Raw genomic sequence first — 27,892 nt, forward strand, 5'->3', positions numbered from 1 at the left:
CTCTGGCCCAGGACCTTCCTTGGTCACAAAGTTCACCTTTCAAGTACTGAGCCAACTGAGACATCTCTAAAGATAATCCATTTTTGATAAATTAGAACACAGTGGGAACAGTGTGTATCTATAATGTACAAATAAAAAAAGTCTAGTTTTAAACTGTGAACAGGACAGGTGCACAGACCACGTGTGATCACAGGAACCCTGAAAACAGTTCTGGGTGTCCCCAGAATTTTCTGCTTCCTCCACTCCAGCCAGGACGGCGCTGGGCAGGCCTTAGCCCTCGGGGCCCGGGGCAGGCGGCTCCTCGCTGGCCTCGGCCCTCCGGTGTCTGCGCATGCGCCGGTACTTGTCCACGTAGGCCTTCACCAGGTTGCCCACCTTCACCGGGTTGATCTCCCCGCTCTTGCTATGGCAGATCTGGGGGGGGGGGCCAGTTACACAGATGTCCTTTCACACCCCACATGTTCAGTGACCACAGTGACTGGGCCCTGGGGACCACGTGAGGGACAATGGGCAGCCTGAGGGTTCCATAGAGCCGGGCCAGCACATCATGACCACGAACCCCACCCTGGGCTGGAGAACGGGTCATCTCTCGGAGTCTTGCTTTCCCACACCTCATGCTACTCGGTCTATTTAACAAGTCATGAGGCCACTGCCGTGAGCCCCCATGACCACCTATGCGGTGCGGCTACAGGGAGACGGGCTGGCCTGGGGCACCCTTCTCCATGCTCACGGACCCCCGAGAGTGTCAGCAGGCAGGGTCTCGGCCCCCCAGGTGGCGACTGCCAAGCCCACCTTCTGCACGGCCTTGCGAAGGATGTCCTTGTACTCGTCCTTTGTCACCTCCCTCTTCTGGTAGAAGGGTTTGATGGCCAGCTTCACCTCCTCCACGGCCCGTTCCTGCACGTGCAGCTTCTTCATGTACTGGGAGTGAGAACATGCATGTGACACCCACCCAGAGGCCTAGAGGGCCCTCTGGCCAGAGGCACAAGGCTTCCCATCATCCTGCCCCTGGAGGGAGGGGGGCAGGACTCACCTCCTCATTCTTGGCCTTCTCTGAGGCTGGCCTGGGAGCAGCTGTCCTCTCCTCAGAGTTGTTGGCAGTGGTGGTGGCAGTGGCGGCCGCGTGGCCAGGTGGCTCTGAGGCTGTGGTCAGGATGGCGGGTACAGGGGCTGGGCTCTGGGCCACCCCACAGCCCTCCAGGGGAAGGCTCCCCTGCAGGATGAACTGGACCGTGGGCTGGCTGACTGGTGCGTAGGGCGGGATGCTCAGAGGCAGAGCCAGGGCGGGAGGCAGGTTAGGGCCATATACCTGGGCAAGAACAAATCCCACTCAGCCTCTGTAGAGCTCCCGGCACCGCGCTCACCACCCTACTCCCCAGTCAGAGCCATGGCAGAAAGGGGGTGGCACTATGAGGTCTTCAGCCCCGACCTGGCCCAGCCAGCATGGCCTGGGCACGAGGCCACGTCCCTCCAGTCTAGGCGCCCACCTGAGAGGGGTTGGCATCGGGAAAGCCAGAGTCCGGAAGCACGTAACCAGGGGGAAGGGACTCAGAGAAAGGTGCCTGCTGGAACGCAGCCATGGGGCCCACGTCCTCGGTTTCCCGGACCCCTTCCCGGGGCTTCTGTGGTCTGTGGAGCGGCATCCCTGAGGGCCAAAACAGCAGGGGTGAGTGTTCTGTGGCCACCCCAGGCTAGAAGGCTGCTTCCTGGCTAGAAAGTTCCAGAAAAGCATCCCAGCAGCAAGGACCACTGGTCAGGCCGCAGCCATCCCTCTGTGTGAAGGAGGCCCGTGAGCCACCCACGGAGAAGACCACACGCCAACCCCCCACCCCGGGAAGTGCCTACTCACGCAGGCCTCTGTCCTCGGCTGGGGCACTGCTCTCTGCCTCCTGGAGGTTCCAGGTGACTCTCTTCACCAGAGCCTTAGCCCGTAGCAAGGGGTTCTGAGAAGGACCTTCCTCCTTCACCACGGGTGCCCCACCCACGGCCTGGCCACCCAGGGTGCTGGGCACTGTGGTGGCCTCAGCCATGTCCTGCGGGAGCAAGTGCTTCTCTTGGGGGCCTTCTGTCTGGGGCAGGAGCTGTGTGGCATCTTCACTGTGGATCAGCGACACCTCCCTCCTGATGGCGGCCGTGGCCATGGCCAGGCTGGCGTCATGCTGCTGGCTGGTTGGAGGCACAGCAGGCTTGGGCAGGAGGCCTCGCTCTGGGGAGGAGTCCGTGCTCTCAGGGGAGGGCGGAGAGCTCATGTCATCAAGCTGCATGAAGATGGCTTCACTTGAAAAGTCCTCAAAGAGGTGGCCCGCCTCGACAGAGTCGCCGTAATCCAGGTCCTCGAGTGGACACTCGGCTAGCGCCTCTGGGACTGGGGCGGCCTTTGGGGGGCCCTTGTCCGTCTCGACCCCCTCCGGCAAGGCGTCTGCTCCTGCTGAGGCCGGGGGCCTGGCCAAGTGCTCCCTGTCTGGCCTGGGCTCCTCTGGGACAGGGGGCACCGGAGAAGCCTCTTTCGGGGCCAGCTTCCTCTCCGGGGAGCGGGGGCGGGGCCGTGGGCGCTTCTCACGGGAACGAGGCCGCCGGTGCTCCCGGGACCTGTGCTCCAGGCTCGGTGACCTGGACCTGCGCTTCCTCCTCTCCCGGGAGCCACGCCTCTCTCGGGGCCGGTCCCTCCTTTCCCTGGGGTGCCTGGGCCTACGGGACCTCTCCAGGCTGCTGGGGGGCGAGCACTCCCTCCCCCGAGACCTGGACCCGGACCTCCGCCTCTTCTTCCTCCTGCCTTCGCGGTGCTCGTAGGAGGAGCTGCCGGGGCTGCCGGAGCGGGACCTGCGCCGGCCTCGGCCCCAGGTGCCCCTCCTCCTCTCTCGGCTCTTGTCCTTGGCCTTCTTCCGCTTGGCTCGCTCATGGCTGCTGGAGCGGTCACTGGAAGACCTCCGGCTCCGGACCTTGGGTCGGTGCCTCTTAGCCGGGTCCTCACCCGCTGGTGGCGATGCCGACCGAGAGCTCCTGTCCCCAGAGTGGGACGAACGGGAACCGGAGCGGGCCCTCCCATGCTCCCTGCTGGCGGCCTGCTGCCTCTGGGTTTTCTTCCTGCTGCGGGAGCTGGACGTGGAGCGGGAGCGGGTGGGGGACCGCAGCTCCACGACCCTGTGGGTGGTTGTGTGCAAGGCGTTGGGGCTGGGTGGCACGTCCGGCTCCGCCACAGTCACACAGGTCACTGTCCGCCCCTCAGAGCCAAAGAAGGAGCTGCGGGGTGGCCGGTCCTCGTCCCCCCAGGGCTCGGGCGGGGACGCCCCCTGCACCTGTGTGGCAGCGCCTTGGCCCTCAGTGGGCTCCTCCTTGTCCTGGAGCTCAGGCTGCCCAGAGGGCCCCTGGGGGGGCTGGGGCTCCTTCCCAAAGCCAGTCTGCACTGTGTAGGAGGTGACGCAACGCACGGGCAGCCGAGCTGGGGCCCTCGGACTGTCCACCGAAATGGTCCGGGTGATCTCAGAGGGAAGGAGGCTGGAGCCCAGGCGCTCGGGGCTGCTGCCGGCGGAGCTGGAGTCGGAGCCCGTGGGGTTGAAAGGATCGTAGATCTCGCTCTTGAGCTGCTTCGTCTTCCTGACGGCGAAGAGGGGCGAGGGGCTCTCTCTCCTCTGCGCCTTGCTATCCACAGGCCGGAAGGTGTTACAGAAGCCAGGGCTGGGGAGTCTGCTGGAGTGGGCTGTGTTCCCAGGAATATTGATCCTGAAGCTCTCAAAGGTCGAGCCGACACCCTTCCCCCTGGAGGGGCCAGGCAGAGCGGGGGGCTGGGGGCCACCCCCGGAAGGTGTGCTGGGCTCCTGCGTGCCCCTGCTGCTGGGCTCGCCCTCCACCCGGGCACCGCAGCTGGGCTGCCCGGGGCCCTCCCGGCCCGTGAGCCGGCTGATGCAGGAGCTGGGGATGTCGACATGCTGCCCGCCCGTGGGGACCTTGTCCTCCCGCCGGCCGCAGCTCTCATCTCTCCTGATCTTTGGTATCCTGGGCAGCCTGGCGATGTCAGCTCTCCTGGGAGCGGGTCTCGGGGCCTGTGCCGGCACCACGCTTCCAGGGGGCGAGTCAGAGCGACCACCCGAGGCCTTCGACGACACTGATCTCAGAGGCATAGAGCGCCTGGCGTCGCCGTTCAATCGTGAGTCGTCACTCTGTTTTAAGCCGGGTCTGCTCACGCTGGACAAGTTCTGGGCCTGGCCCGCCTGAGGGGTCACCAAGGACTCTAGTCTCACAGGGGCCCCCGATGCAGGCGCAGGAACACAGGCAGGGCCAGGTGAAGCCGGGGGTGTGCCTGGGGTGGCCTTGCCCGGACACCTGGACCCTAAGCTCTGTGGCTTGCTTCCTGAGTGAGTCACTCTGGGCTGCAGACAGGGCCCAGACCCGGTGTCTTCTCCCTCTCCAGGTGGACCAACTGAGTTTCTCTGAAAAGAAACTGGAGCTATAAAGACAAAAAGCCAAACAGCCATCAGTTCCCATCCACGTCTTTAAAAAGTTCAACCTTTGCCAGAGTGCCTTTCTCTGAAACCATGCACTTTAAATCCCTTCTACTCAGTGCTGCCTGGCTGCCCTCCGGCAGGGCCTGAGGCCCCTGTGGTGCTGCCCACTGTTCTCTTCTGCTTCATCTGCTACTTTTACGCTATTTGGATCAAAAATGGCCTGAGCCTGTAATGCACACTTGAAAAGGGGCAGCACCCTGGCCTATCACCGACTGTGCCTGCACAGCCAGGCCGCCCTGAAACCCGCCAATGCCGACTTGTGCAGAGGCCCAGGGCTGGCTCCCGTGGCCGTGAGGTTCGAGGCAGCTGTGTGACGGCAGGAGGGCCTGCGGGCTGCAGGGAAACTCCAGCCATCTGTACGTCATCAGCTTGGAAACTCAGTGACGGAAACGCATCTTCAGAAGCTCAGCACCCTTGCCCACAACTGGAACCTGTGGGTCGCAGACTCGGGGTTGGGGGTCGGCGCTGGCAGAGCTGCCTCACCTGCCCTCTTGGCGCTGAGGGAACCGTCCCGGTGGATGATGATGTCGGCGCTGTTCATCATCAGGAGGCTCTGGCCCGACAGGATGCTGCCCAGCAGGTCAGGCACGGCGTCCTCGTGGACTTCTGGCTGGGGCACCGGGGCAGGAGCGCTCCTCCTGCAGGGCAGACCCGGGGCAGGCCCTGCCATCAGCGCCTCTGCACCCCAGACCCAGCCTGGCAGCAGGCAGGGGCCCCCAAGGGAAGGAGTGGGCCCCAGCCAGCAGCTCTGACGAAAGGGTAGAGGGTGTCGTGTCTCTCTGACGAAAGCATCTGATCTGATGCTTTCCCCCACGGGACGCCACCAGCAGAAGCTGGTGAGCAACAGCTCTACTGGTTTTGCTGGTTCCTTTTTTGAGAATTAAATAGAAGAGAAGCTTGACTCCCTACCAGCCCTGCTGGTGGGCTCTGAGGCAGAGGTGGGATGTGGAGGCAGCCTCTGGGGGCCACGGCCTCCCCTTCATCCCCGTGCCCTTGGCTAGGGACGGGTTGCAGCACCTCCTCATCCAGGAGCCACGGAAGAGGCCACAAAGGTTACCAATACGGAGACCAGATGGTCCTCATTGGCCGGTGGCCCTACCTTGGCACCGCCACCCCCGGCCATCCTGTCCCCACAAGACACACCTGGAGAGCCCCATGGAGACAGGCCTGGCCACAGGCTGGTGAGAGCGCAGGGCTGACTGGGACAGAACCCTCCTCTTGGCACTCAGAGGGGAAGCAGGGGTTGCAGGCACCTCTTCACTGCTGGACGGAGGACAGAGGCCAAAGGGAATGGGTGAGCCTGCACCCTGAGGCCCAGGGAGACACCCCAGCCCTCTCCACAGCACCTGGCAGGGTGGGCCAAGCATGGTCCCACGTGGCAGCACTCAAGAGGCAACACTGAACCAGGACCCCGCGGCGGCTCTGTGTTGGGGTGGCCCGAACCTCTGAGCAGGGATGGGGTGGGGGCAGACCCTTCTCCAAATTAGGGGACAAGAAGGCACAATGTCCTTCCTATTCACCACCTAACGGAGTCTGGGAACGACTAAGGCAGAAATTCCACAAACACGCATTCTGCGGGTGTACACAACCCCCAGAAAGGAGGCCCCCCCGAGCCCCACCCGCCACAGTCACCTGTCAAAGGGGTCCAGCTCATAGGGGTCTCCAAACAGGGAGAGAGAGGCTACCCCGATGTCCGCACGCATCAGCCCCAGAGAGGGGTCCGCGGGCTTGTACACCGAGGGGACGCAGGCTCCATGGGCTGGCCTCCGGAGGCCCAGTGTCCGCGCGAGGCGGGTACGAGCTGTGGCTTCACACTGAACTCATAGGACAGAGAAAGAGACAGTGGTCAACCAGTCTGGAGTCTACGGGTCCAGATTTCAACCACTGATCAGCCCAAGGGCTGCACGGACGGGCCTCTCCCCAACAGAGTCCCACACCTCGCACGACTGCAGGGCTGTCACCTCTGGTCTCGGCTCTGAGCGAAAATCACAAAGAGGAAAACACCCCGTCCTTCTGGTGACTGTGGGAACACAACCAGGCCAGGCTCAGGCCCAGCGGCAGGGAGACGGCGGGGATGGCCATCTGAACAAACAGGCTGACCAGATGTCCACGCACTCCACTTAAAGCTGAAATGTGTTCTCACACAAGTACACGTGAGCCGACGCCGACTGGGCAGCGGGAGCGAGCTCCACTGTGAACTCGCATAAAGACATAGCAGACACGTGGACGACAGCGCGAACCCAGCTCTACCTGTCTGTCGTGTTAAAATGTTTTAAAGAGCCAGTCCAAGAGCAGGGTTGAGGAAAAGTACTTCAGAAAAGCCCATGTCACACAGGCCGCCATGTGCATGGGAGAGGGGCCCTGAAGGCTCGCCAGCAGACCAATCTGAGGGCGGGAATGGCCTGAAGGGGACAGTGTCCACGCATGTCGCACTCGAGCCACCTCACCAGACACAGCCTGGACCCTGCTGCTCACACCAGGGCATAGGCCCTGCCGGAGGACTCCTGCTGCTGGCCTCTCTCAACTCCCCCTCCCCAGCTCATACCTGGCCCCCCGCCCCGCCCCTGGCAGGGAACAATCAGTCTGGAGCCCTGACGAGGGGTGGCCCCTCTGCATACCCCTGCGGTCCCAGGAATGGCACCTAGTCCCTCAGGACAGCCGGCTCCATGCGGTCCTGGACATGTCCTGTCAGTCCCATCTCCAACCCACACTGCAGAAACGTGTTTTTATCTGGGAATCTCCAAGTAAACACAGAGAAGAGGCTATTTCTGTGACTCTTACTATGCACCTACACAAAGGATTTAAAGTTTGCCAAGTGTGAACCCCCATCAAATGCTACCTTGATCTTTTTCCCTTTTCTCTTCTTCCCACGACCCTGGCGTTTCTTCAACCTCGTCCCCGAGTTCTTGCTCTTCACAGATGACCTGGGCTGGGTCTTCCTTCTTCCCGACGCTTTCTTCCGTCTTCCTACAAGGAGCACATTGCGAGCACACGCGTCACTGTGTGCACGGACCCCCGCCCCATCCCTGCGTGCCCCCTCCCCCCAGGACCCAGCCTACAATAACTATCCATCCCAGTTTCGGGTGTGATTATCTTTTCATTTTAATTTGGTCACAAGTTTTAAATTGAAGAACAGCTGACAGACAGCATCATGTTAGTCTCAGGTGTGGCCTGGGGTCTTTACACGGAAAATAAACCCACAGAGGACGGAGGGGAGAAGGCAGTGCAGAGCGAGGACAGAGTGAGTCTGAGTCTACTCTGATTTGTAAACCTGTTAGAACCCGTAGGTATTCTACATAACTATGAAACAAAATTAAATTAGAAAACACAAACCCTGAGAATCAAGAGTAAAAGGAAATAAAGGACCCCAGCTCTGTATCTACTTGGTGGTCTCACCACAGAGGAGAGATCTCCCAGAGGCCTGGAAACGAGTGACTTCATGGTACATTTCTAGTAAAACAGATCCTGAAGGTTCAACTGCAAAACCACCAGCGCCCTGTCCTCCTCAGCCACCTTGAGGCGCTCGAGGCTTACTGGGGATGAGCCACGTCAGCCACGTGGCTCCCTAATTTTAGGATGCCCCGACGCCCCTGGGGCCCTCAGAAGCCTTGGCACAGAAGAGGGGTTCCAAGAAGAGAGACTGGCCCTCGTGATGTGTGCTATGAAAGCACACCCAACAGGTCTCAGCCACAGGTGCAAGATGAAGCCACAAGCCCCACCTGATCTCCCCTGAGGGGCACTCTGAGCAGGCCGGAGGTTCCGAGAACTGGGAAGCGCAGGAAACAGACGAAGGTGCTAGTTAACTCGTGCTGTCCATGAAAACCCCACTCCTGGAAGCAGCCGGTACAGGAGGGAAGCCTCTCCTTCCCTTCCCAGTGAGTTCATGGAGCTGAACCCCAAGCCCCATGGCTGCCTGATTGCGAACAGGGAGCCTGGAGGAACTGCCTGCTGGAGGACCCCCAACACCGGCCAGCAACTTGTAAGCAAACAAAACCCCCACCTGCGCCTGAGTGAGCCTTGAAGCTCTAACCACCCGGCTGTGACAGGCAAGGGGTGCTGCTGTCTGCTAGTGTGCGGGCAAGAACTGCCCAGGAGGGAAGCGCTGGACAGAAGACCCGATTTCCCACATTCAAGAGGACCCAGAGACACTGGACAGGCAGCCACCAGGGCAACACAGATCTCGTCTGGCTCTGGATTCAAATAAGCTACTTTTAAAAATTCCATCACATTTATGACACAATTAGAACTTTTGAACCTGACTGGCCATTTCACAGTGTTATGGAATTTCTGCTTGTTTCTCAGGTGTAACAATGGGATTGTGATGAACTTAAAAGGAAGACTCCCTCTTTCAGAAATACACTGCAAAACGCTTGTAGGTAAAATGAGGATCGGCTTCCTAATAACACAGAAGGTGGCGGAGGCAGATGGACGAGCCAACGCTGGCCGGGAGTCACCGGGCCAGCGACGAGATGGCTACATGGGCACTGCTCCTTTCTCCCTGTGCGTCACAGGCCTGACACACGGCTGTAAGCAGCTTAAGAAATCCACAGCAGAGGACACGCAATAACCAGACCCAGGAGTGTTCACCGCGAGCCGCTCAGACAAAGGGAGAGCCGACCCTGTCTCCCCCAGGAGCCGCAGCGCCTTCAGGCTCTTATTCTGAGATGGCTCTCTGCACAGCCTAGGTGCTGTCAGGACTGAGAAGCGTGATTCTTGACCTGAAAAAAGGAGACTCAGGCCTAAGACATAAGGAGACAACCTCTATCATCCTGAATTTCAAGTTGAGCATCAGTATGATCTTAGGATGCAGTTTCCAGCTCTGTGTACTGAAAGGGCCAGAAACACGGACCAACCTTCAACAGACCTCAGGTCTAGCCTCTGAATTCCAGCCCCCACTGGGAGGAAGGGCCTGAGTCCACAGGAGGACACACGAGGCACAGGAAGACAGGTCCGCACACTCCTGGAGACTTTCATGAGGCACCCCGCACACCCCAGCGTGGCAAGGACGAGGCCCCACAACTCTCATTGTGCTACCGGGTCATGACGTGGTCTGTGACCTCAGACACACGTCTACTGATGGTGCAGCCAGTCCTTGCTGCTCTGCGGCCACGAGAAACGAAACGTCCGCCTGCAGGGAAGAGCAGCCACAAGACCGTTCGCAGCACCTCTACACAGAGGAACCCAAACCCCTCTCATGGGTAAACGGATACACCGAGGTGTGTTCCTGCAACAGGCATCTTCCTCAGCGATACACTGAAATCAAGCACAGACGCCAAAGTCACTGCTGAGACACAAACGAGAGCACACACGCAGAACCTCGTAAGAGCCAAGTTCGAAGACAGACAAAAACTAGCTCCTGACGCTACAGGGACAGCAAGCCACCAGGAAGGCCACGGGCACCAGTGCCATCTCAACAAGTCAGTTTTTAGAAAACCCCAGAGTGTAACCCACGGACTGAAACAGCGATCCACTAAGTCTGCCGCCTTAAACAGACAATCCAAGGGGAGAGGAAAGCTCTTCTCTGGAGCTGAACGCCAACCAACAAACAACGGCGGAGCAGAGCTAGAGGTCGTCAGCGGGGTTACGAGGGCTAAAAGCCTCTCCCCGGGAGGGACCACACTACTAGAGAAAGACAAAACCTACCGGGACCAAAACTAACACAGAGAGAACTAGAAACTCCAACAGCACCAAAACAACACAGGACACTGAACTGACCATTCCAGCTGTTCCCACCCAGGAAAGCCCAGGCACAGGGCTTCACTGTGAGCCACCAGGCTCAGAGAAGTGACAGCGCCACTTCCCCACCAAGCCCTCTGGGACACTCCTGTCCAGCTACGCGAGGCTGTGACTCGACGCACGTGCAGAGGCTGTGGCTGAACAAACAGCACTGCCCACGGGGTGTTCAGAGGAGGAACCAGCCTCGGGCCCCGCGGCTGGAGGGGCTGCCCTGTGGAGGTCTGGCTACCCTGGAAAACCAGGTGCAGAGACAGAAGTGACCATGCTGGCCTTCGGGGAGCTGCCTGCAGCCAAGCCCCCACCCCATGTACCTGCTTTCCTCCTCCGACGGGCAGGGGCTCGCGGCGTCATGGGGCACTGGTATACAGCAGTGCTCAGGCCAGCGGCCACGGCTTCGATGGTCTCATCCAGCAGGGAAGACATGAGGTACCTTGGGACGTGCTATACGGCAGAGGGAGGTGCTGGTCAGTGAGGGAGCCCCTGGTTGCCCCAGAAGCTGGATACCCTTAGCCGGCGGCAGCAGAAAACAGACAGATTGCTGGGGGCTTCCAGGGGCCCGGAGGGAAGTGGGGTTTTGGGAGGCTTCCCAAGGTGCAGGTCAGGCAAGAATGGGCAACAAAGAGGGCTGGGTGCACCTCAAGGAGCTGACAGTGGAGGCGCAGAGCCAGTGGGGGCGGCAGGGACGAGGGGTGTGGCTGGGTCTCGGGGATACCAGGGGATGGAGGGGACAGGAAGTCAGGAGGACTGCAGGCATCTGCCCTGAGAACCCGTGTGATGGGTGTGGCATCTGTGACCGGGTCCTGGGGCCCAAGCCTCCCGGGCAGCTTTCATGGCGCACCTGCGGGCCGGGCCCCCAGCCACTGGCCCAGCCCGGTACCCTTGGGGCAAGCTCTCTGCTCCTGCTGCCTCAGGCCTGCTGGGCTTTGTTCTCTGCATGTGGGCCAGAACGCAGGGCCTACAGACACAAACCCCACACTGCCGACAGTGTCCCGCCGCTGAGAGCGTGAGCACCTACCTGGACCCCCCGGGCCGTGGAGATCCGGTTCCGGTTCACAGTGGCTCGGACTCTCTCACTCTGCCGCGTCCTGGCGATGGCTCGGGTCCTCCCTGCCTGGGGCCGAAGCCGGCTGGTAGTGGGCACCACGTCGGCCAAGAGCAGGGAGACCTCCTCCTCGCTCACAGGATCCACATCTTGGAAGGAGACACCCAGGCTGACGTGCACTCCGCCAAGTGCTGAGTACCAGGATGCGGGGTCACCTCCCTGGAGCCCGGGCCTCCAGACCCTGAAGCCCCAGTCAACCAACCCCAGTCCAGCCTCAAGCAGCTGTGCCCCCTGGCCCGGCCAGGAGTGCAACAGGGAGCCGCCCTGCTGTCAAGCCCCATATGCTCTCCCCATGGATGGGCGCCGCCCCTGCGGGCAGGGCCAGAGCATTACCAGTGGCAGGGGCAGCTCCGAGGACAGCACATTCTGGACAGAACCACTCGTTCACTGGCACCTCCTGAAGAGGGGGGTCCAGACATTCCATGTGGTACCTAGGGGAACAAGAGTGTCCCCAGCCTCACTGTCCCAACCAGCCCCAGGACCACAGCGCACCCTGCAGTGGACTGTGTCCCCCAAACCCACGTGTTGGAGCCCTACCCCCATGTGACTGCACTTGGAAATGGGACCTTTGAGGGGCGATTAAGGTTCAGTGAGGTTGTGGCAGGGATCCCTGATCCACGTCCTTGGAAGAGGGAGGCACAAGGAGAAGGCACCACATCTGCAGCTGGGAAGGGCCTGCCTGGGCTGACTCGAGAGGACACAGGGGAGCCAGCCAGCTAAGAAGTCCAGGCACTTGGAGCTCGAGACACTGCTCTTCTAACCTGCCCGCAGCCCTACCCGCCAGCGTTCTGGGAGGACAGGCCCACTGCAGACCTCTGGGCCTCTCCGCCCTCCAAAGGGGCCCTAACGGCCCCCAACCCCTCCATGGGAGACATACTATCTGGAGGGACGGAGCTGAGGAAGGACAGCTGGACCCGAGCGGCTCGTTGGGCGTGGGGTCTGCAGAAGACGGGCGCATGGGTAGGGCCGACATCCCGGGGAGGCTGGCCTCCGAGGCCGAAGGTCGTCAGCTGGTCCGTCCAGCCCCCTGCCAAGTTTCAGGCGTTGGTGCCCCACAGTCCAGCCTGAGGAGCTGCCGGAGGGCATTTTGTTGGCTGCAAGCATGGAAAGGCTGCCTCACCACGCCTGCCCTTCAGCTGCTTCTAACTTGTCTTCAAGGGTAGCAGTTTGGGAAGGCACGCTGGGCTGGGCTGCCTGAGCCAGAATTCTCCAAACCTCACCCTGAGGCCCCAGACAGTGCCGAGCCAGGTGGAACCAACGTTGACCCGCGCCACACACCCGAGCCCAGGTCCAACTCCACTTCGAAACTGTGTGCCACTCACAGCAATGAAGCATGTGAGGGTCCAGGAAGCCACCGGCTGACAGCAAGAAGCCCACCACAACCTGACGCTGGGAACTCACATGAGACCAGGGGGACGAGTGGGGAGGCCACCCTCCCTGGGACACAGAGTACTGTGGGGCCCCGAAGCCCCAGTAGATTCCAGCCTGAGAAGGTTCCCCCGCCCCACATGGTCTCGGGAAGGAAATCAAGAACTGAGTGGTAGATTCTTACAGAGCATTCCAAGGATCCAATATGGTTCCGCCCTGTTCTTGCCACCAAGTTTCAGGGCCTTGAGCAGAGGCCTGCAGGTGTGACAGGTGACTGCCTAGCCACTGCAGCCACAAGTCACTCCAGAGAGAAGGCTGGCTGTGGTTGAGGCCATGGGACAAGGGAGAGCCGCACGACCGCCACCAGGGCGGACCCCATGCTTACACAAGCACCGAGATGACCACTTCCAACAGGGATGGCACAGCTGGGTGGCAAGGGAGGTCCCAGGTGCCTCGCTCGGGAATAACTACCTTTACGTAAATCACAAATACTCTGTGTTTCATGTGACGGTCAAACAATCTAGCGTATTCAGGCACCACAAGAGAGCTTTGAAATTCACTCATTTACGTGAGTGATCTTAGACTTGTGATCTTAACTGAAAGACAACTATATGAAAATTCAGCTAACTGCGAATGTACCAGTGAGGATGTCTAAAAGCATATGGATCACTGCATTTATCAAGTTTTAACGCTCCAGATCCAGCAGGAGTTTGTGTACTTGAGTTCTTTTCTCCACTGAATTCAAGCACACAAAAAGAAAAGATATCATTAAATTTATAAATGTACTTTACAGTAAAGGAATTTTAACGAAGTTGTAAAACCCCCCAAGGGTCACTGTTATAAGTTACTAGAATTTAAATGGATCTTGATGCAAAGGATTAATGTAATCAAGAACTGTAGGCTCAGACCAACCAGTCTTGAAAAAGAATGGAGTTGGCAAATCACGCTCCCTGACTTCAGATTACACCACAAAGCTACAGTCATCAAAACAGCATGGTACTGATTCTTTGTTCTGGACACCGAGTGGGAGCTGGTGGCAGCAGCTGTGGAGAAAGACAGGAAAAGGCAGGCTGGGCAAGCAGGCAGCTGACCGGACAGCCAGCCAACTGCAGCAAACCAACCCAGCACTCTACTGCTTTACACATCTAACCGCTCACCAAGTTAACCCAAGCACCTCCACTGTCAACTCCGTCGACACCGTAACATCCAGATACGGTTAGGCCGACCCACCGGGGCCCTGGCCTGGGGCGCCATCGGAGGATGAGGCCTGCCTGTAATCCAGAGGGGCCTGCCCAGAGGAGGACTACGTGGGTGGGGTGTTGCTGAGGCTGGGGTACGAGGTGGGGCAGGAAGGGGCTTTGGAGGCCGAGGGAGAGGTGCCCTTGCTTGCCCCGTACTGACCAAGCAGCAGCTGGACAACCAACTGGGTGTGCACATGTGGAAAACGAAAGGGCACCTGGGTGCCGAGCTGATGCCTACACGGCACAGGCAGATCCCCAAACTAACGACTACAGCCTGCCGCCCTCCCGTGAAACTCGTGTTACATCACACACCTGTAACTGCGAGGGGCAGGGGGCTCCCTGACTGCCACTGGAGGGCCCTCAGTGCTCCTGCTTACGAACCTTGATTTCTGAGATACAGTTGTTGTGTGTCATTTTCAATAGCCTCTTAAAAGTGTTTAGAAAATCTGGAACTCAAAAACGCCTTCTGCCATGGTAAAAGCCCAAAAGACCCCCAAAACCCCCCAAAACAAACACCCGCCCCAGCACGGTACCAGCACAAAAACAGACAAATGGGTCAATGGAACAGAATAGAGCCCAGAAAAAGACCCGCGCACTTGTGGTCAATCTATGACAGGCAGCAGGAATGCACAATGGAGAAAAGACAGTCTCTTCAACAAGCGATGCTGGGAAAACCGGGCAGCTTCATGTAAAAGGATGAAACTAGAACACTCTCTAACACCATGTAGAAAAATAAACTCAGAATGGGTTACAGACCTAAACGTAAGACTGGGTACTATAAAACTCCTAGAGGGAAACATGGGCAAAACACTGACATAAATCGCAGCAGTTATCTTTTTGGATCCGTCTTTTAAAGTAAGGAAAATAAAATCAAAAATGAACAAATGGGACCTAATTAAACTTAAAAGCTTTTGCACAACAAAGGGAAACCATGAATAAAACAAAAGGACAACCTACAGACTGGAAGAAAATATTTGCAAACGATGAGACTGACAAGGGCTTAATTTCCACAATGCACAAACAACTCATACAACTCAAAAAAAACAAAACAAAACGAAACACAAAAACCCAATCAAAAAATGGGCAGAAGACCTAAACAGATCTTTCTCCAAAGAAGGCATACAGATGGCCAACAGGCACATGAAAAAATGCTCAATGTCACTAATTATAAGAGAAATGCAAACCAAAACTGCAATAAGGTATCACCTCACACCAGTCAGAATGGTCATGATTCAAAAGTCCACAAATGACAAATGCTGGAGAGCCTGTGGAGAAAAGGGAATCCTCCTACGAGGTTGGTGGGAGTGCAGTTTGGTGTAGCCACTATGGAGAACAGTATGGAGATTCCTCAAAAGACTAGAAATAGACTTACCATAGGATCCAGCAATCCCACTCCTAGGTATATACCTGGAGGAAACTCTAATTTGAAAAGACACATGCACCCCAATGTTCATAGCAGAACTATTTACAATAGCCAATACATGGAGGCAACCTAAATGTCCACGACTGATGACTGGGATAAAAAAGATGTGGTATATTTATATAGTAGAATACTACTCAGCCACAAAAAATAATAAAATAATGCCATTTGCAGCAACATGGAGGGGGCCCAGAGGTTATCATACTAAGTGAAGTAAGTCAGACACTGAAAGACTAATAATATCACATATTACTTATATATGGAATCTTAAAAAAAAAAAAAAGGTACAAATGAACTCATTTACAAAACAGAAATAGTCTCTCAGACATAGAAAACAAACTTACGGTTACCAAAGGAGAAAGGGGTGGAGGGATAAATTAGGAGTTTGGGGTTAATGTATATAAAACAGACAACAAGCGAGGGAGGGGATCCGGCACTGGGAATGTAAGCTGGTGCGGCCGCTGTGGAAAATGGCAGGGGGAATCCTCAAAAAATTAAGAACAGAGCTGCCACATAATCCAGCAAGTCCACTTCTGGGTATTTAACCAAAGAAAATGAAACACTAATTTGAAAAGGTACGTGCACCTCAAATGTTCACGGCAGCATTACTTACAATTACCAAGATACGGAAGCAACACAAAGTGCCCATCAACAGACAAGTTGATCAAGTGGATAAAGATGTGATTTTACACAAACACACACATACACACAGAGGACTACTACTCAGCCATAAAAAAAGAATGAAATTCTGCCATTTCCAAAAACATGGATGGGCCTGGAAGGTATTATGCTAAATGAAATGTCAGAAAAGAAAAACAAATACTTTATGTTATCACTTACATGCAGAATCTAAAAAAATAAAACAAACGGAAGGTATAAAAAAACACCCACAGACTCACTGACAGAAAAGAAACCAGTGGTTACCAGCTCGGCGGGGGAGGGGCCAGGGTGAGGGATGAAGAGGTACAAAGCACTCTGTATAAACAAAGACACACAGGTGTGCTGTGCAGCAGAGGGAAATGGAGCTGACAGTCTGTAACGTTCAGTGGCGTACGACCCACAAGAAGTTTGAATCCCTGTGTTGCACATCTGAAAGCAGAATTGTAAACCAACTGGACCTCAACTAAAAAAAAAACCACGTTCTGTTCCACTCAATTTTGTTATGAACCTAAAATTGCTCTAAAAAATAAAACCTACTTAAAAAATAAAAAGAACAACCGCGGGCTCCATTCAGAAGCTTGGGGAGAGCAGCGCTTTGTGAGCGGAAGTTCCATCAGCTTCGTCCACGTGGCCACCAGGCACTGGGCTCGTTGTCCAGCATGGGTAAGCCGGGCAGAGCAGGCAGGCCGGTGGCGGGGGCCAGCCAGGTGAAGGGTGTGGCAGCCAGGGCCTGGTCTCACTTTCCCACCATGTGTGGCCTCTTGGGCAGCGTCCAGCTATTCCCAGCCCTTCCTTCACAGGCCCCGAGCTGTCGCAGCCCCAGGAGAAAAGGTGCATTTGTGTGGGAGCAGAGCTTGGGGTGCAGCCATACAGGAGCCCTGTGTCCCCACCCGGGCACGGAGTGTGATGCCACAGCAGTGCAGCGCCTGCACAGCCTGCGGGACACCCAAGGCACCATTTCTGCCGTCCAGACCCAGGGTGACAACGTGCTGTGGACCACCACTCAGACACGGCCACCTTCTGGGAGTCGCAAGAGGCAAGATCACCGAGGTCGAGCATTCAGGAAATTGTCATAAAGGGTGGGTACCATCTGAGACTCCGGAGGAACGAGGAAGACCCTCATCTCCGATGTGTGAGCCCAGGGGTGGAGCTGGGGAGGAAGGTGGGAGATGCTGCCAAGATGCTGGGGAGGCTGGCCTGCTGCCACAGGAAGACGAGTGTGAGCCAGAGACTGAGTGTGCGGCTGCAAGGCAGTGCAGGGTTGTGGGGAGGTGCCGAGAGGTGTGGGGAGGTTGAGAGAGGTGGAGGGGGAGAGGGGAGGTTGGGGGGCCCTGGTGGGGCTGACCATCCACACTGGGACATGCAAGCACTCCACAGGTGCCCCACCTCCAGGGCAAGGAGAGGGTCTGACTAGAAGCAGGGACCGACCAGTGTCGAGAGATGAGAGTGAAAGTCTCCCTGCCGCCAGGGCCCAGGGTGCATGGGTGTCACTGGCTGGAAGCTTCACCTGGAGCCCTGGCCTCGAAGAAAGGGTGGTTCCCCCATGGTCCCGCCCACACCGCCCCTTCTCATGTGCCCCCTTTTCTTTCTCACTTGAGGTATTAGTTGCATCTCTGTAGATGATCTCAGGGTATTATCCGGGGACGGGGAGGGCACAGGTGGCAGTAATCAAAGCAGCATACTGCAGCCACTGTGCGGAGGGCTGAAGGGCACACCACTGGGTGCCAGGGCCCCGCTGTCCCCTCTGGGGGACTTCGTGTCACTGAGCACAGTGGTGCAGCCCCAGGACACCCTGGAGCAGGCTGCTTTAAGGACGGGGCCTTGGAGGCTGGCTCAGGAACTCGCGAGCTGACGGGACATGGGCCGCAGGCTTACCCGGCGTCACAGCCGTCACACAGGAGCAGGCGGTCCTCCCGGTCACTCCGTCCGCACACCTCACAGAAGGTCGGGTCTTCCTCCTCGTCCTCCCCAGCTCCGGCATTCTCCACTGGAATCTGAACCGGAACAGCACTGCTGACCACAGGGCCATGGGACCCGAATCCCAAAGTCGCTCAGATCACCACTTGCAGCTGACCCAGAGCAGGTCAAGAGCCGCACGGGCTCTGGGCCCAGAGGTGTGGACCGACACACACACAGTGATCACTGCGTTTTCTAACTGTCGCTGGAGCTCAGCCCTGAGAAAAAAAGGGATCCAACAGAAAACAAAGCACGACCCACAGAAGGGTCCCAGCGTTGACACCGAGCACTGGCAGCGCCAGACAGACAAGGCGGGCGGGGGACAGGGAGCAGCGTTAAGACAGCAACTGTCACATAACCTGGCTGAGACACAAACACGCGGCTCCTTAAGAACGACGCTGAAGGTGCTACAGATGTGACCGTCACGCCAAGCACAGAGCCCACCTCACAGGGGTGTTGGGGACCTGAACCAGCTCCATTACGCTCGCCAGCATGTGCCCCCCCGAGCCTGGGCCACCCCCAAGCCCACTTGAGGCCCACGGCCTCCACTCCACACTTCCTCCGCTAAGCTCATGGCAGGTGACACTCTGCCTCTGTCCTATCGCCAGGCGGACACTCGGGACCTCCTTGGCCTCCTGGACTCTGCTGGACTTGGAACCACGCAGTTCTCCAGCTGGAGGAGCTTGTGTGTGAGTGGCCTCTTGGTGGAGGAGAAGCGTTCAGGGTCACATGCTTCACCAGCAGGTGCCTGAGTAGACACGGCCTGCCTACTGGACGAGGCCGCACACCACAGAGGCCTCCGGGCAGGAGAGCAGAGCAGCCGGGACAGGCGGCCGGAGGCCCAAGTCAGCAAGACCAAAGCTGCTGTCACCAGCATAGACCTGGAGCATGGCTAGGAGGACACCAGTTTCAGGAGAGGTCTGCACACCAGGAGCCAGGGCCCCAAGCCGCTATGGCTACAAGACGCAGCGAGATGTGAGGTGCAACTTCTAAGAGTGTCCAGCACACTTCTCACCGAGAGCAGATGTATGCAGGCCTCTTCTCTCATTAAGAACCAGGCCCCTTCCTTCTCCTCCCCGGCCTTCCTACTTCTGCCGCGAGCCCTCAGAAATCTGGCCCTGGGGAGCTGGTCTCCTCTCCCAGGCCCAGCCCCACCCTGACACCACCTCCTGCTGCGGCTCAAGAGGGAAGCAGCTCCGAGCGCAGGAAGGCGAGCAGGAGTGGAGAGGAAGCTGCAAACGGCATCTCAATGGGTTTCTAAAAAGCCAGTGCTCACTCGCTTCAGGAAAGCCAATCGCTGTCTGCAAGCATGTTTTCTCACGAGATGGGGCCAGGGTGGTACTCGGGGGTAGGGGTGGGGGGTGCGGGGTGCCACTGCAGCACCTACACTCACCTTCTTCAAAATTTTACCGCCAAACTGAGCTCGAATACAAATACTTTTAAATGTAGTTCGATCAACTGGACAGGAGTTGGCATTCTGTAAGAAATAAAAATCATATGAGAATCTTATAGAATCATTTCCATTATTAATATTGTCTCAAAACAAAGAATTCACTTAAAAGTCAAAAATTCCTTTCACACTACAAATCAGTATTTACTGAAGGCCTAGGCAGGGCTGGGCTGCACCTGCTCCTGGCAGCCAGGCAGGTCCCGGGGCAACTGGGCACACATTCTGGTCTGGGAGGCACAAGGAATGCTGTGTGCACGCGGGCCTGTCCTCCAGGCTCACTCCGCCAGCTCACAGGGGAACAGCACAACAGCCTCAGGGCTGGACATAGCACATCCCCACCCTTGGAGAAGTCGGGGCTCCCACCCCCACGCACAGGCACTCGCCTTTCTTCTGAGCCTCCCAGGGGCCAGGCAGGGCCACTCGTGGTGGTGCCAAGGAGGCAGGGTCGGGCTCAAGTCTTTTCTTGGTGCATGCACCGTGACAGCTGCTGCCCATCCTCCGACAGGGCCACCTGCCTTTCCTTCTGAAGGTCTCAAGAGTGCAGCTGACGTCCCACCTTGAGTCCACGGGGACTGTGTGGGGCGTGGGCCGGGCCCCCTGACCTGGCTCACACACTCAGAGAGCAGCCCGTCCCCGCCGTCCGCTGTGCACGCCCATCCCCATCAGGCTCTCCGCCACATGCCTAGGGTCTAGCTCCCATTCTGAGACCGACTCCAGCGCATTCACTATCGTATGAAACTTAGACCATCCAGTAAGGGGCCTCTCCCTTGTTCCCTTGTTCCCAATTAGCTTGGTGTGAACCTCACAAGCCACCAAGTGCCCCGAACATCCCAGTGAGGGTTTTGCTAGACTTGCCTGGCCACTGCTATCTCTGGAATAAGACTCCCTCCAGAAAGTGGTGTTTCTTCATTCAGTCTCAGGCATTTAAGAAAAGCTCTTTAAATGTCTTGTATATCTTTTTATGTCTTATTTCTAAGTGCACTGTAATTTTTAATGTTTGTTAAACTCGCATCCAGCAATCTCGCTAAACTTACCATTCCAACAGTTCATTCAGAAAACACCTACGCTGATAAAATTATTACGTGCAAATAACGCTTTTTCCAATCAAATGTTTAAGCCTTTATCTTCTCCGATTATTCCGATACAATGTTGACTAGAAGATTAACAGCAAACACCCTGTCTTATTGCTCAATTTAAAGGAACACTTTACTTGCCAAAAAAACAAACAAACAAAAAAACAAAACCAAAAACAAAAACCCAAGACGTCTAAGCCTGAACTAACCAAGGCTGTGGCTCCACCACCTCAGACCAGGACCGAGAAGCAAGGGGGCAGAGAAATGCGTGGAGAGAGAGGCCAGCGGCTGGTGGACACAGCTGTGCTGGCGGCTGGCTGGGGAGTCCCCCTCACGTTTTATTGGTTGCAGGACTCAGGTCCCCGTGTCAACGGATGACACCTCGGCACATGAGCACCAGGGCCAACTCTGCCAGGGCAGGCTGACCCTAGTTCACTCAGGACTTCTGCAGCCAGGTCCCCAAGGGAGCACCTCCTCACCCTGCTCCACGAGCACACGGCCCCTCAGCCAGCTTCACCAACAAGCCTGAGAGCCAGAGCGTGAAACGGAGCAAAGACTGAGCCGGGACCCCACCCCCTGGCTCCAACTGCTGCTGCTGAGGAGTCCAGCAAGAGGTGCCCACAGGCTGGGCCACAGAGGCCATCCCAGAGGGAGGAAGACCCTGGAGAGAAGCCGCCTGCTCACCTTGGACCACTCCAAGATGCAGTCGAGGCAGAAGTAATGGGTGCAGTTCTCAGGTGTCCCCACAGCCTGGTCCCTGAAAGTGTTGAGGCAAATCGGGCAGCTCTCGGAATCATCATCAGAATTAAACGCACAGTCGGCTTCCAGCTTCCCCTGAGTGTCCGTGACGGTCGTGAACGTGTCCACGTCATCACCGTCTTCTTCGGAGCCTTCCGAGCCTTGAGAGAGGAGATTACGACTGGTGGATGGAGCGCTGGAAGCTGCAGCCGCACCCAGGAATGTGGGGTTCCAAGTCCACCCTGAGGGACAGACCTCAGCGGGCATCTCACCTGAACTGCTTCCAGCTAAGAGGACGCAACCCAGGCTGAGCAGCCACACCAGCAACCCCTCCCCTCCCCAAGCAGCAGAGCCTGGGGGGTGACGCCAGCCGCCACCAGATAGGAGGCTGAACTGCTGAAGCCTCTCCCAGCACGCACTCTCAGCACCCTTCTGCGGGCACAGTGTCAGAGAGCTGGACGCCTTCAGGAAGAACCCCCCAACTTAGGTTTTTCTTTTCCCTTCCTGCTGGGATGCAGACAGCAAAGACCGCTGACTAGGCAATCTGGCCACAACAGGTCTCACCAATTTCTGAAAGGCTTTGAGACTGGGGCTTGACCAGCAGGAAAGTAAGGAGACATTTTTTCTCCATTAGTTTTCTCCCCACCACAACCCTACTAAAGTAAAGATACGCGCTCACACGGATGCAGAGAGCAGACTCCAGTGTGGCAGGCAGGGCTCTCACATGCCCCCAAGACTCAGTCCCACCTGATCCGTTTGAGAGTGGGCAAGGACCTTATGACCCTGAAGCTATACAGCAGAGGAAAATTATCCCAGTCAGCTCAACATTATCAGCTGAGCTCTTTAAAAGCAGTTTTTTCTCTGGCTGGTTGCAGAGAAAGAAGCCAGACAGATGAGCCCCTGCTGGCATGCAAGAGAGAAAACAGCTGATGTGAACGGTCCCCAGAGGGGGTGGCCTCCAGGCTCCGAGTGAGGAGGGCCTTCCACCCAACAGCCAGCCTGAAAACAGGATTCAGCCCCACACTCACGAGGATCTGAACTCAGCCAACAAGCAGAGACCCTGGGGGAGAAGCCTGGGCCTCTGATGGGACTGTGGCCCCATGACCCTCGATGTCCATGAGGCAAGACCCCAGCGGACGACCAGGTGCCTACAGGGCTGACTCACAAAACTGAGAACATGCGTGCTGCCCTCGGCCACTGTGTCTGTGACAGCCCACTTCCCAGCAAGGACGCGAACAAAACTCGTGTCACAGAGTTGTGGAGCATGGCAAAGTGACGAGAGCTGACCCTGTTCAACTTCCTGCCTGGCTAAAGGCCACAGCAGGTTGCGGCCAGGTGGCCTGGTTCTTCCTCTGGAGTTCCAGAAGGCTCAGGAACCGAAGGGAAGGCAGGAAGCTGGCCATCTGCAGGGTCCTGGCTCACAGAGGATGTCTCTGATGTCTCCAAGGAGCAGTGACCACAAAGGCGAGGCGGATAAAGACACAGGCAGGTGCACAAGACCCAGAGCCACCCACCCCTCACTTGTCTCGAGGCTGCTGGAGACAGGTCCCGACCAGACAAGGGTGCGCACGCTGGAAAGAGATGGGCGCGAGCTGGGGCCCGGCACCCAGAGGACAAGGCTGAGCATGGAGGGCCGCACGCCAAGCAGGCCACAGGTCCTAGCTCATGCCGCCTGGGGAGCTGGGATGGGGCTGCAGGTCAGGCCCTAAGCTCTCACCTTTCACCACAAGGCCTGAACAGATAACATCTGAAGTCAGAAACTCAGCACACAGCAACACAAGCGAGAGTCCAGGGCAAGTGGTCCTCGGGCCTCACAAACCTCAGCTCATGCTAACCCGGTCCTGTCCTGCCAGGCCAGTCTGGCTGTGCTCTCCCTGGACGCCCCTTCTTGCTGCTCCATATTCTTAGGCGTTTACCCTCCTGCCGCCACCAGAAAGGAGGCCTCCCACTGTGTCATCAGCTGAACTCCAGAGTAAGGACTACCACCCAGCGAGCCACCTTCCAGTTGAAGAGAAGGCCTGCTGCAGGGGACCAGCAGGCAAGACCCAGCCTTTCAGAGCCCTCAGCTGGCCAGTGTGGTTTAAGACAACCACTTCCCGAGGACGCCAGGTAAACAGCAACCCTGCCACAGTGAAGAGACCCAGGGCAGCGTTCTCACCAGATCCGTCCTCCAGGTCCCCCTCCTCGTCTTCGTCACTGTGCTCACTGCCCGTGTCGTCCTCGGAGCTTCCACTGCGGTCCTCACTGCTTCCTTCTAGATCAGCAGAGAAAAACACGGCCCAGGGGCAGTTCAGAGGGCACCTACCAACAGGGTTCCCAGCAAACGTACGTGGTCACAGGGAAAAGCAGCAGCCTTTGGCTCAATTTACATTTGTAGTGATTGCATTCAACGTAAAGACAAAAAAAAAAGCACCACTTCCGCACTTTAAAAGCAAAGGATAAGTAATCTTTCACAGATTGAAAGCTGAAAATCAACACGTGTAGATAACCCCCCAAAAGGAACTGGGCTTCTCTGAGAGCCAACCTGGAGAAGACGTGAGGTGACCCTGCTCTCCCCCAGCTCTGGGTGCAAGAGGCGGAGGGGCTCACCAGCATCACTGGCCGGGCCAGCAGGACTGAGTCTCCGGTGTCCATCTGGCCCTCGGCTTCGGCCAACAAGTTCGTCCAGGCTGTCGTCATCCATTGCTGGACATTGGAGTTCAGCTCTGAAAGAAACCAGAGTCAAATCATTCTGCACCGTCCCAGGCGACAGTCACTCTGTACACACGGCATGCCTGGTGACATGCATCCACCCCAGGACAGGGAGACATAGTGCACACAGAACTGTACATGGACACATGCAGACGGCTCCTATCGACAGAGCCACATTCAGAGCCAGATCTCAACTTACAACGAAGCTAATTTAGCCTCAGACTGGCGGTATTCTTGCTCAATCAGGCACCTGCCACACCTCAACTCTCCCTGGGTACCCCCTTGCCAGGCGCCAGTGAAACGGCCTATCACGAGCTGAGGCAAAGCAGGACCTCAACAGAGGGGGTCATCAGAAGGTCCCAGGTGACCAGCAGAGCCCTCTCCCCGCATCCCCTAGCACACCCCCCTCAGCCAAGGCCAGTCAGCCAGCCTTCGTGCACCTGACTACCGCTGGGAGGCCCCCCGACCTCGCCCCAGTGTCCACGGGGCATGGAAGAGTCACCTGACTGCCCAGGAGCCGCACAGGCCCACGGTGAGCAGAGGTCTGGCTCTCAGCTGCCGTGTGCACCTGCTCCTAGGCTCCTGATCTCCAAGTGGGGACACTTGTCCTGTCTGTGCCACAAGGCCACTGCAAGGACAACGCAGAGAACCTGGACAAATGCCCTCACAGATGTAGACTGTAGTGAGACACAAACACCCTCCCACACCAGGGCCTCCGACTTTGGTCTCCTAATCAGGGTTCCTTTCCCATCAGTGCTGCTCACCTCACTTTCCAGGTGACCCTGAGAGGAAACCCTTCTCAACAACAACACAGGGAAGAAACACCTCTCCTTGTCAGAGTGTGCTTCCGACCAAGTCTGGTCTCCGTGGTCAAAGGAAAGGGGTCACAGGAGAGACCAGAAGGCAGAGGGGCAAAGCAAGAACCAGGGGTAGGGGGCTGAGCTGACAGTGGTGTGCCCAGAAACCAGGAAAGGCTCATTCCACAGGCAGGCTCCTCTCCCGTGGGCCATACACGCTTCCCGTGCACCTGGCAATCAGCAGAGATTGTACAGGTTCCCCCAAGGGACAGTCTCCTGGTGGTGCCGAGGCCAGATTCAGACCCCAGAGGGCCTCGCTTCCCATACAAAGCCTGGATTCTAGGAAGATGTTTTCTAAATGGTGAGGGCAACTTCTATCTGGAAAAAGTAAACTAAGGAGGTTTTGTGGAATTACTGACCTCCTAAAGCTCCCACTTTTCTTCTTCCTAGTACCCTAAGATTAAGAAAATCCACCACAGTCAGCCCACAGACCCGCTAAGGGTCTGCACCCCCAACACCTGACGGATCAGCGACACAGCAGGGGCCCTACCTGCCCCACACCTGCGTCCTGGCCACAACTCCTGCTAGAGAAACACAGACTAATGGACATGATGGTGCCACCATCTGTCTAGGAGGATGACGCCTTTCCCGTGAGCACAATGGCTGCAGCACCACTGCATGTAAGAGGACCTGTCACCCTCTGGCTGCAGCTGTGACTGGACTTGACAGCGTCATTCTGGGACACCTGCTCTAACACCCGCTCTGCCCCTACTGGTGTGCAGCATGGTTCCTGCCCTGGAGAAACACAACCTACTGAGGGAGATAAGTGCTCACACCCATGAAGCTAACAGGGAAAACTTCAGAACACGTAACCTGCTAGGGACAGTTCACACACACAAGGTCAAAAGTACAAACAGCCCCAGCTTCTTCCTGGGTGACTGAGACCTAGGTCTGCCTGTGAGGGGCAGTGAGAGGCAGGGCCTGCATCACAGCACTGCCAGCAGAGGTCAGTGAGGCCCGCTGGCTCTGGCACACTGGGCTTGCCAGAAATACAGCTCAGGAATGAGGCTCAACTCCCCGTGTCCCCACAGCTGGGGGGTCTAGTCCCGAGAGCCATGTACACCCCCATCATAGATGGTGAGAAAATCTCCAAAGGCCTCCTCACACCCTCCCCTAGGCAGCAGGCAAGCTTCAGTCATGTGGGGGGAGCAGCATCCCTTCCCGTGTAGTCACACAAGAGTAACTTCTGTCGGCGCCCGGGGGCCTCCAAAGGTACCTTCCAGAGCAAGCACTTGTACAAATACTGAGGAGGAAACCACAGTGAGCAACCCCCAGCACCCCCTTTCTCGTCAGAGCAAGTGTTAATGGGGACCCCCACTTAGGACCTCTTGGCCCCACCAGCAGCCCCAGCTCAGACATGCCTGCCACCTCTGCTCAGATGTTCCAAACCAATGGTCAGTAAAGCCCATTGCCCTTCTCGGTTGCTGGCCACCTTTGTCAGCGCTGGCAGTGCTCTGTGGTTTTCCCGCTCCGCCTCCCGATTTGGGGGAATTAGAGGGAAATTTTATGCCAGAAAGAGTTATTTCTCTTTCCAAATTCCAACACCCAAAACACCTGCAATTCCAGCCATTGCTAAGGAACCAAAAGGTTCCTGGTGTGGTGACTGGCAACTGTGCCAGGACCACAACCTGAGTGCCCACTGCCAGGCCCTGAATAAGCCTGCCTGGTCCCACACCTCACACCAGGCCAACTGTCATTTTTCATTCATCGTCTCCACAGAGGCTACAAGACCTCAAAACTGTAATCTGCAGTGGAAGTCAATAAGCTAGGGCCATAAATGTCTTTGCAGGGCTGGGATGGACACCAGGAGTCCATGCTGGAGGGCTGCTGAGAAAACGAAAGCCAGGCTGGCCCAGCCAGGGCCTCGCCACCAGCCAGGTGCAAAGAAAGAACCAGCTGCTGTCATTCTGACTCAACATTCTTCCCGTAAGAAAAAATGCCGAGTGGTCCAGGGAGAGGGAAGGTGTGCCAAGTCCCAGGTCAAATCTCACTTCAGCTTCAGGTTCTGTCCAGCCAACCACTGGCCAAAATGTGGCTCACCAGGCCGACTACTACTCTGATGCTGAAAAAACAAGAATATATAAACTCCAACGTTGACAGTGCTACAAGTCTCGTTAAAAAAAAAAAAAAAAAGGACCAGGAATCAAGGCTTGGGTTAACACAGTGCCCTGGCTCTGCGCTCAGTAGCTGTGTGACGTTGGCAAGTTACTTAACCTCTCTGGGCTCCAATCTATTTAGCTGTAAAACAGGAAGGCCAATACCTACTCCCGAGAGACTGCTCTGAAGACTACGTGAGTTAAGGAACGGGAAACCACCCTGTAAACCACAAGGGCCTGTCAAAACACAGACGAAGCCGATAAAAGCATGACGACCAGGAGCCGGAAACGAGTTGGCAAAGGGTCACGCTCAGCGCGGGGAAAGCGACAGCGCAGAGGCGGGTGTCACAGGACCAGGCGGCGAGATGCCCGCGACCAGGAACAGGAAGGCGGCCACCCCCGAAACCCGCCTGCAGGCTCGGGGACTCCCAGCCTCTGCGCGAGGTCCCCCGCGCCCGCCCGGGCACCTTGCTGCTGCCGCCCGCCCGGGGCCAGCGCGGCGCAGGCCTCGCACCGCCGAGCAGGCCGCAGACAAAGCGCGCGGCGCCCGGGCCGGCGCTCCGGACGGGGAGCGGCAGGGACCCCGGGAGGCCGCAGCCCTCGTACATACCCGGAACCTCGAGCCCCGCTGGCCGCTCCTGGACGCTCGCCGCCGCCGCCCGAGCGAGAGCCACGACTAGGCCCGGCCGCCGCCGCCGCCTCCGCCGCCGCTGCCGCCGCCGCCGCCGCCGCGCGCTCCTCGACCCGGAAGTGCATGGAGCCGGCTTCCGGGGCCCTCCCGCCCCTCCCGTTGGCAGAAACCACTGGGACCCGGGCGGGGAAAAAGGGCCTGAGGTGGAGGAAGGAGCCACTCCCTGCAGTCGGGGATCTCAAGACTTGGAAATACAGTTTAGAGCGTTAGCATTTTCCAAGGGGACCAGTTTCCTGGGAGAACTTTAGGTATCTAAGCCCCCGCTAGGGGGCTGTGCCGGGCTGTCCTCCCCCGTCAGGAAGATGGCATAG

General features: G+C 57.5%; 1 protein-coding gene across 8 annotated transcripts; it reads right to left on the reverse strand.

Annotated features, from left to right (window-relative positions):
- Positions 1 to 106: 106 nt before the first annotated feature.
- On the reverse strand, positions 107 to 27,656 carry PHRF1 (PHD and ring finger domains 1). Of its 8 annotated transcripts, none has more exons than XM_032490341.1 (19): positions 27,501 to 27,640; positions 24,440 to 24,565; positions 23,836 to 23,951; positions 23,405 to 23,500; positions 21,193 to 21,407; positions 19,379 to 19,462; positions 17,905 to 18,023; positions 11,674 to 11,771; positions 11,254 to 11,429; positions 10,550 to 10,679; positions 7,342 to 7,469; positions 6,135 to 6,316; positions 5,646 to 5,762; positions 4,986 to 5,140; positions 1,850 to 4,444; positions 1,488 to 1,645; positions 1,034 to 1,309; positions 793 to 921; positions 107 to 414 (listed from the first exon to the last, which is right to left on the reverse strand). In XM_032490341.1, exons 3-19 carry the CDS (start codon positions 23,927 to 23,929, stop codon positions 271 to 273), a joined length of 4,896 nt encoding a protein of 1,631 aa, XP_032346232.1. In that variant the 5' UTR covers positions 23,930 to 23,951; positions 24,440 to 24,565; positions 27,501 to 27,640; the 3' UTR covers positions 107 to 270. The 8 variants fall into 8 exon arrangements, with proteins under 8 accessions (XP_032346232.1, XP_032346229.1, XP_032346228.1 ...); XM_032490338.1 differs by having other exon boundaries at positions 11,254 to 11,471; XM_032490337.1 differs by having other exon boundaries at positions 5,646 to 5,765; positions 11,254 to 11,471.
- Positions 27,657 to 27,892: the final 236 nt, after the last annotated feature.

Source organism: Camelus ferus, chromosome 10, assembly GCF_009834535.1.
Source record: "Camelus ferus isolate YT-003-E chromosome 10, BCGSAC_Cfer_1.0, whole genome shotgun sequence".
In the NCBI taxonomy this organism is placed as follows: domain Eukaryota; kingdom Metazoa; phylum Chordata; class Mammalia; order Artiodactyla; family Camelidae; genus Camelus; species Camelus ferus.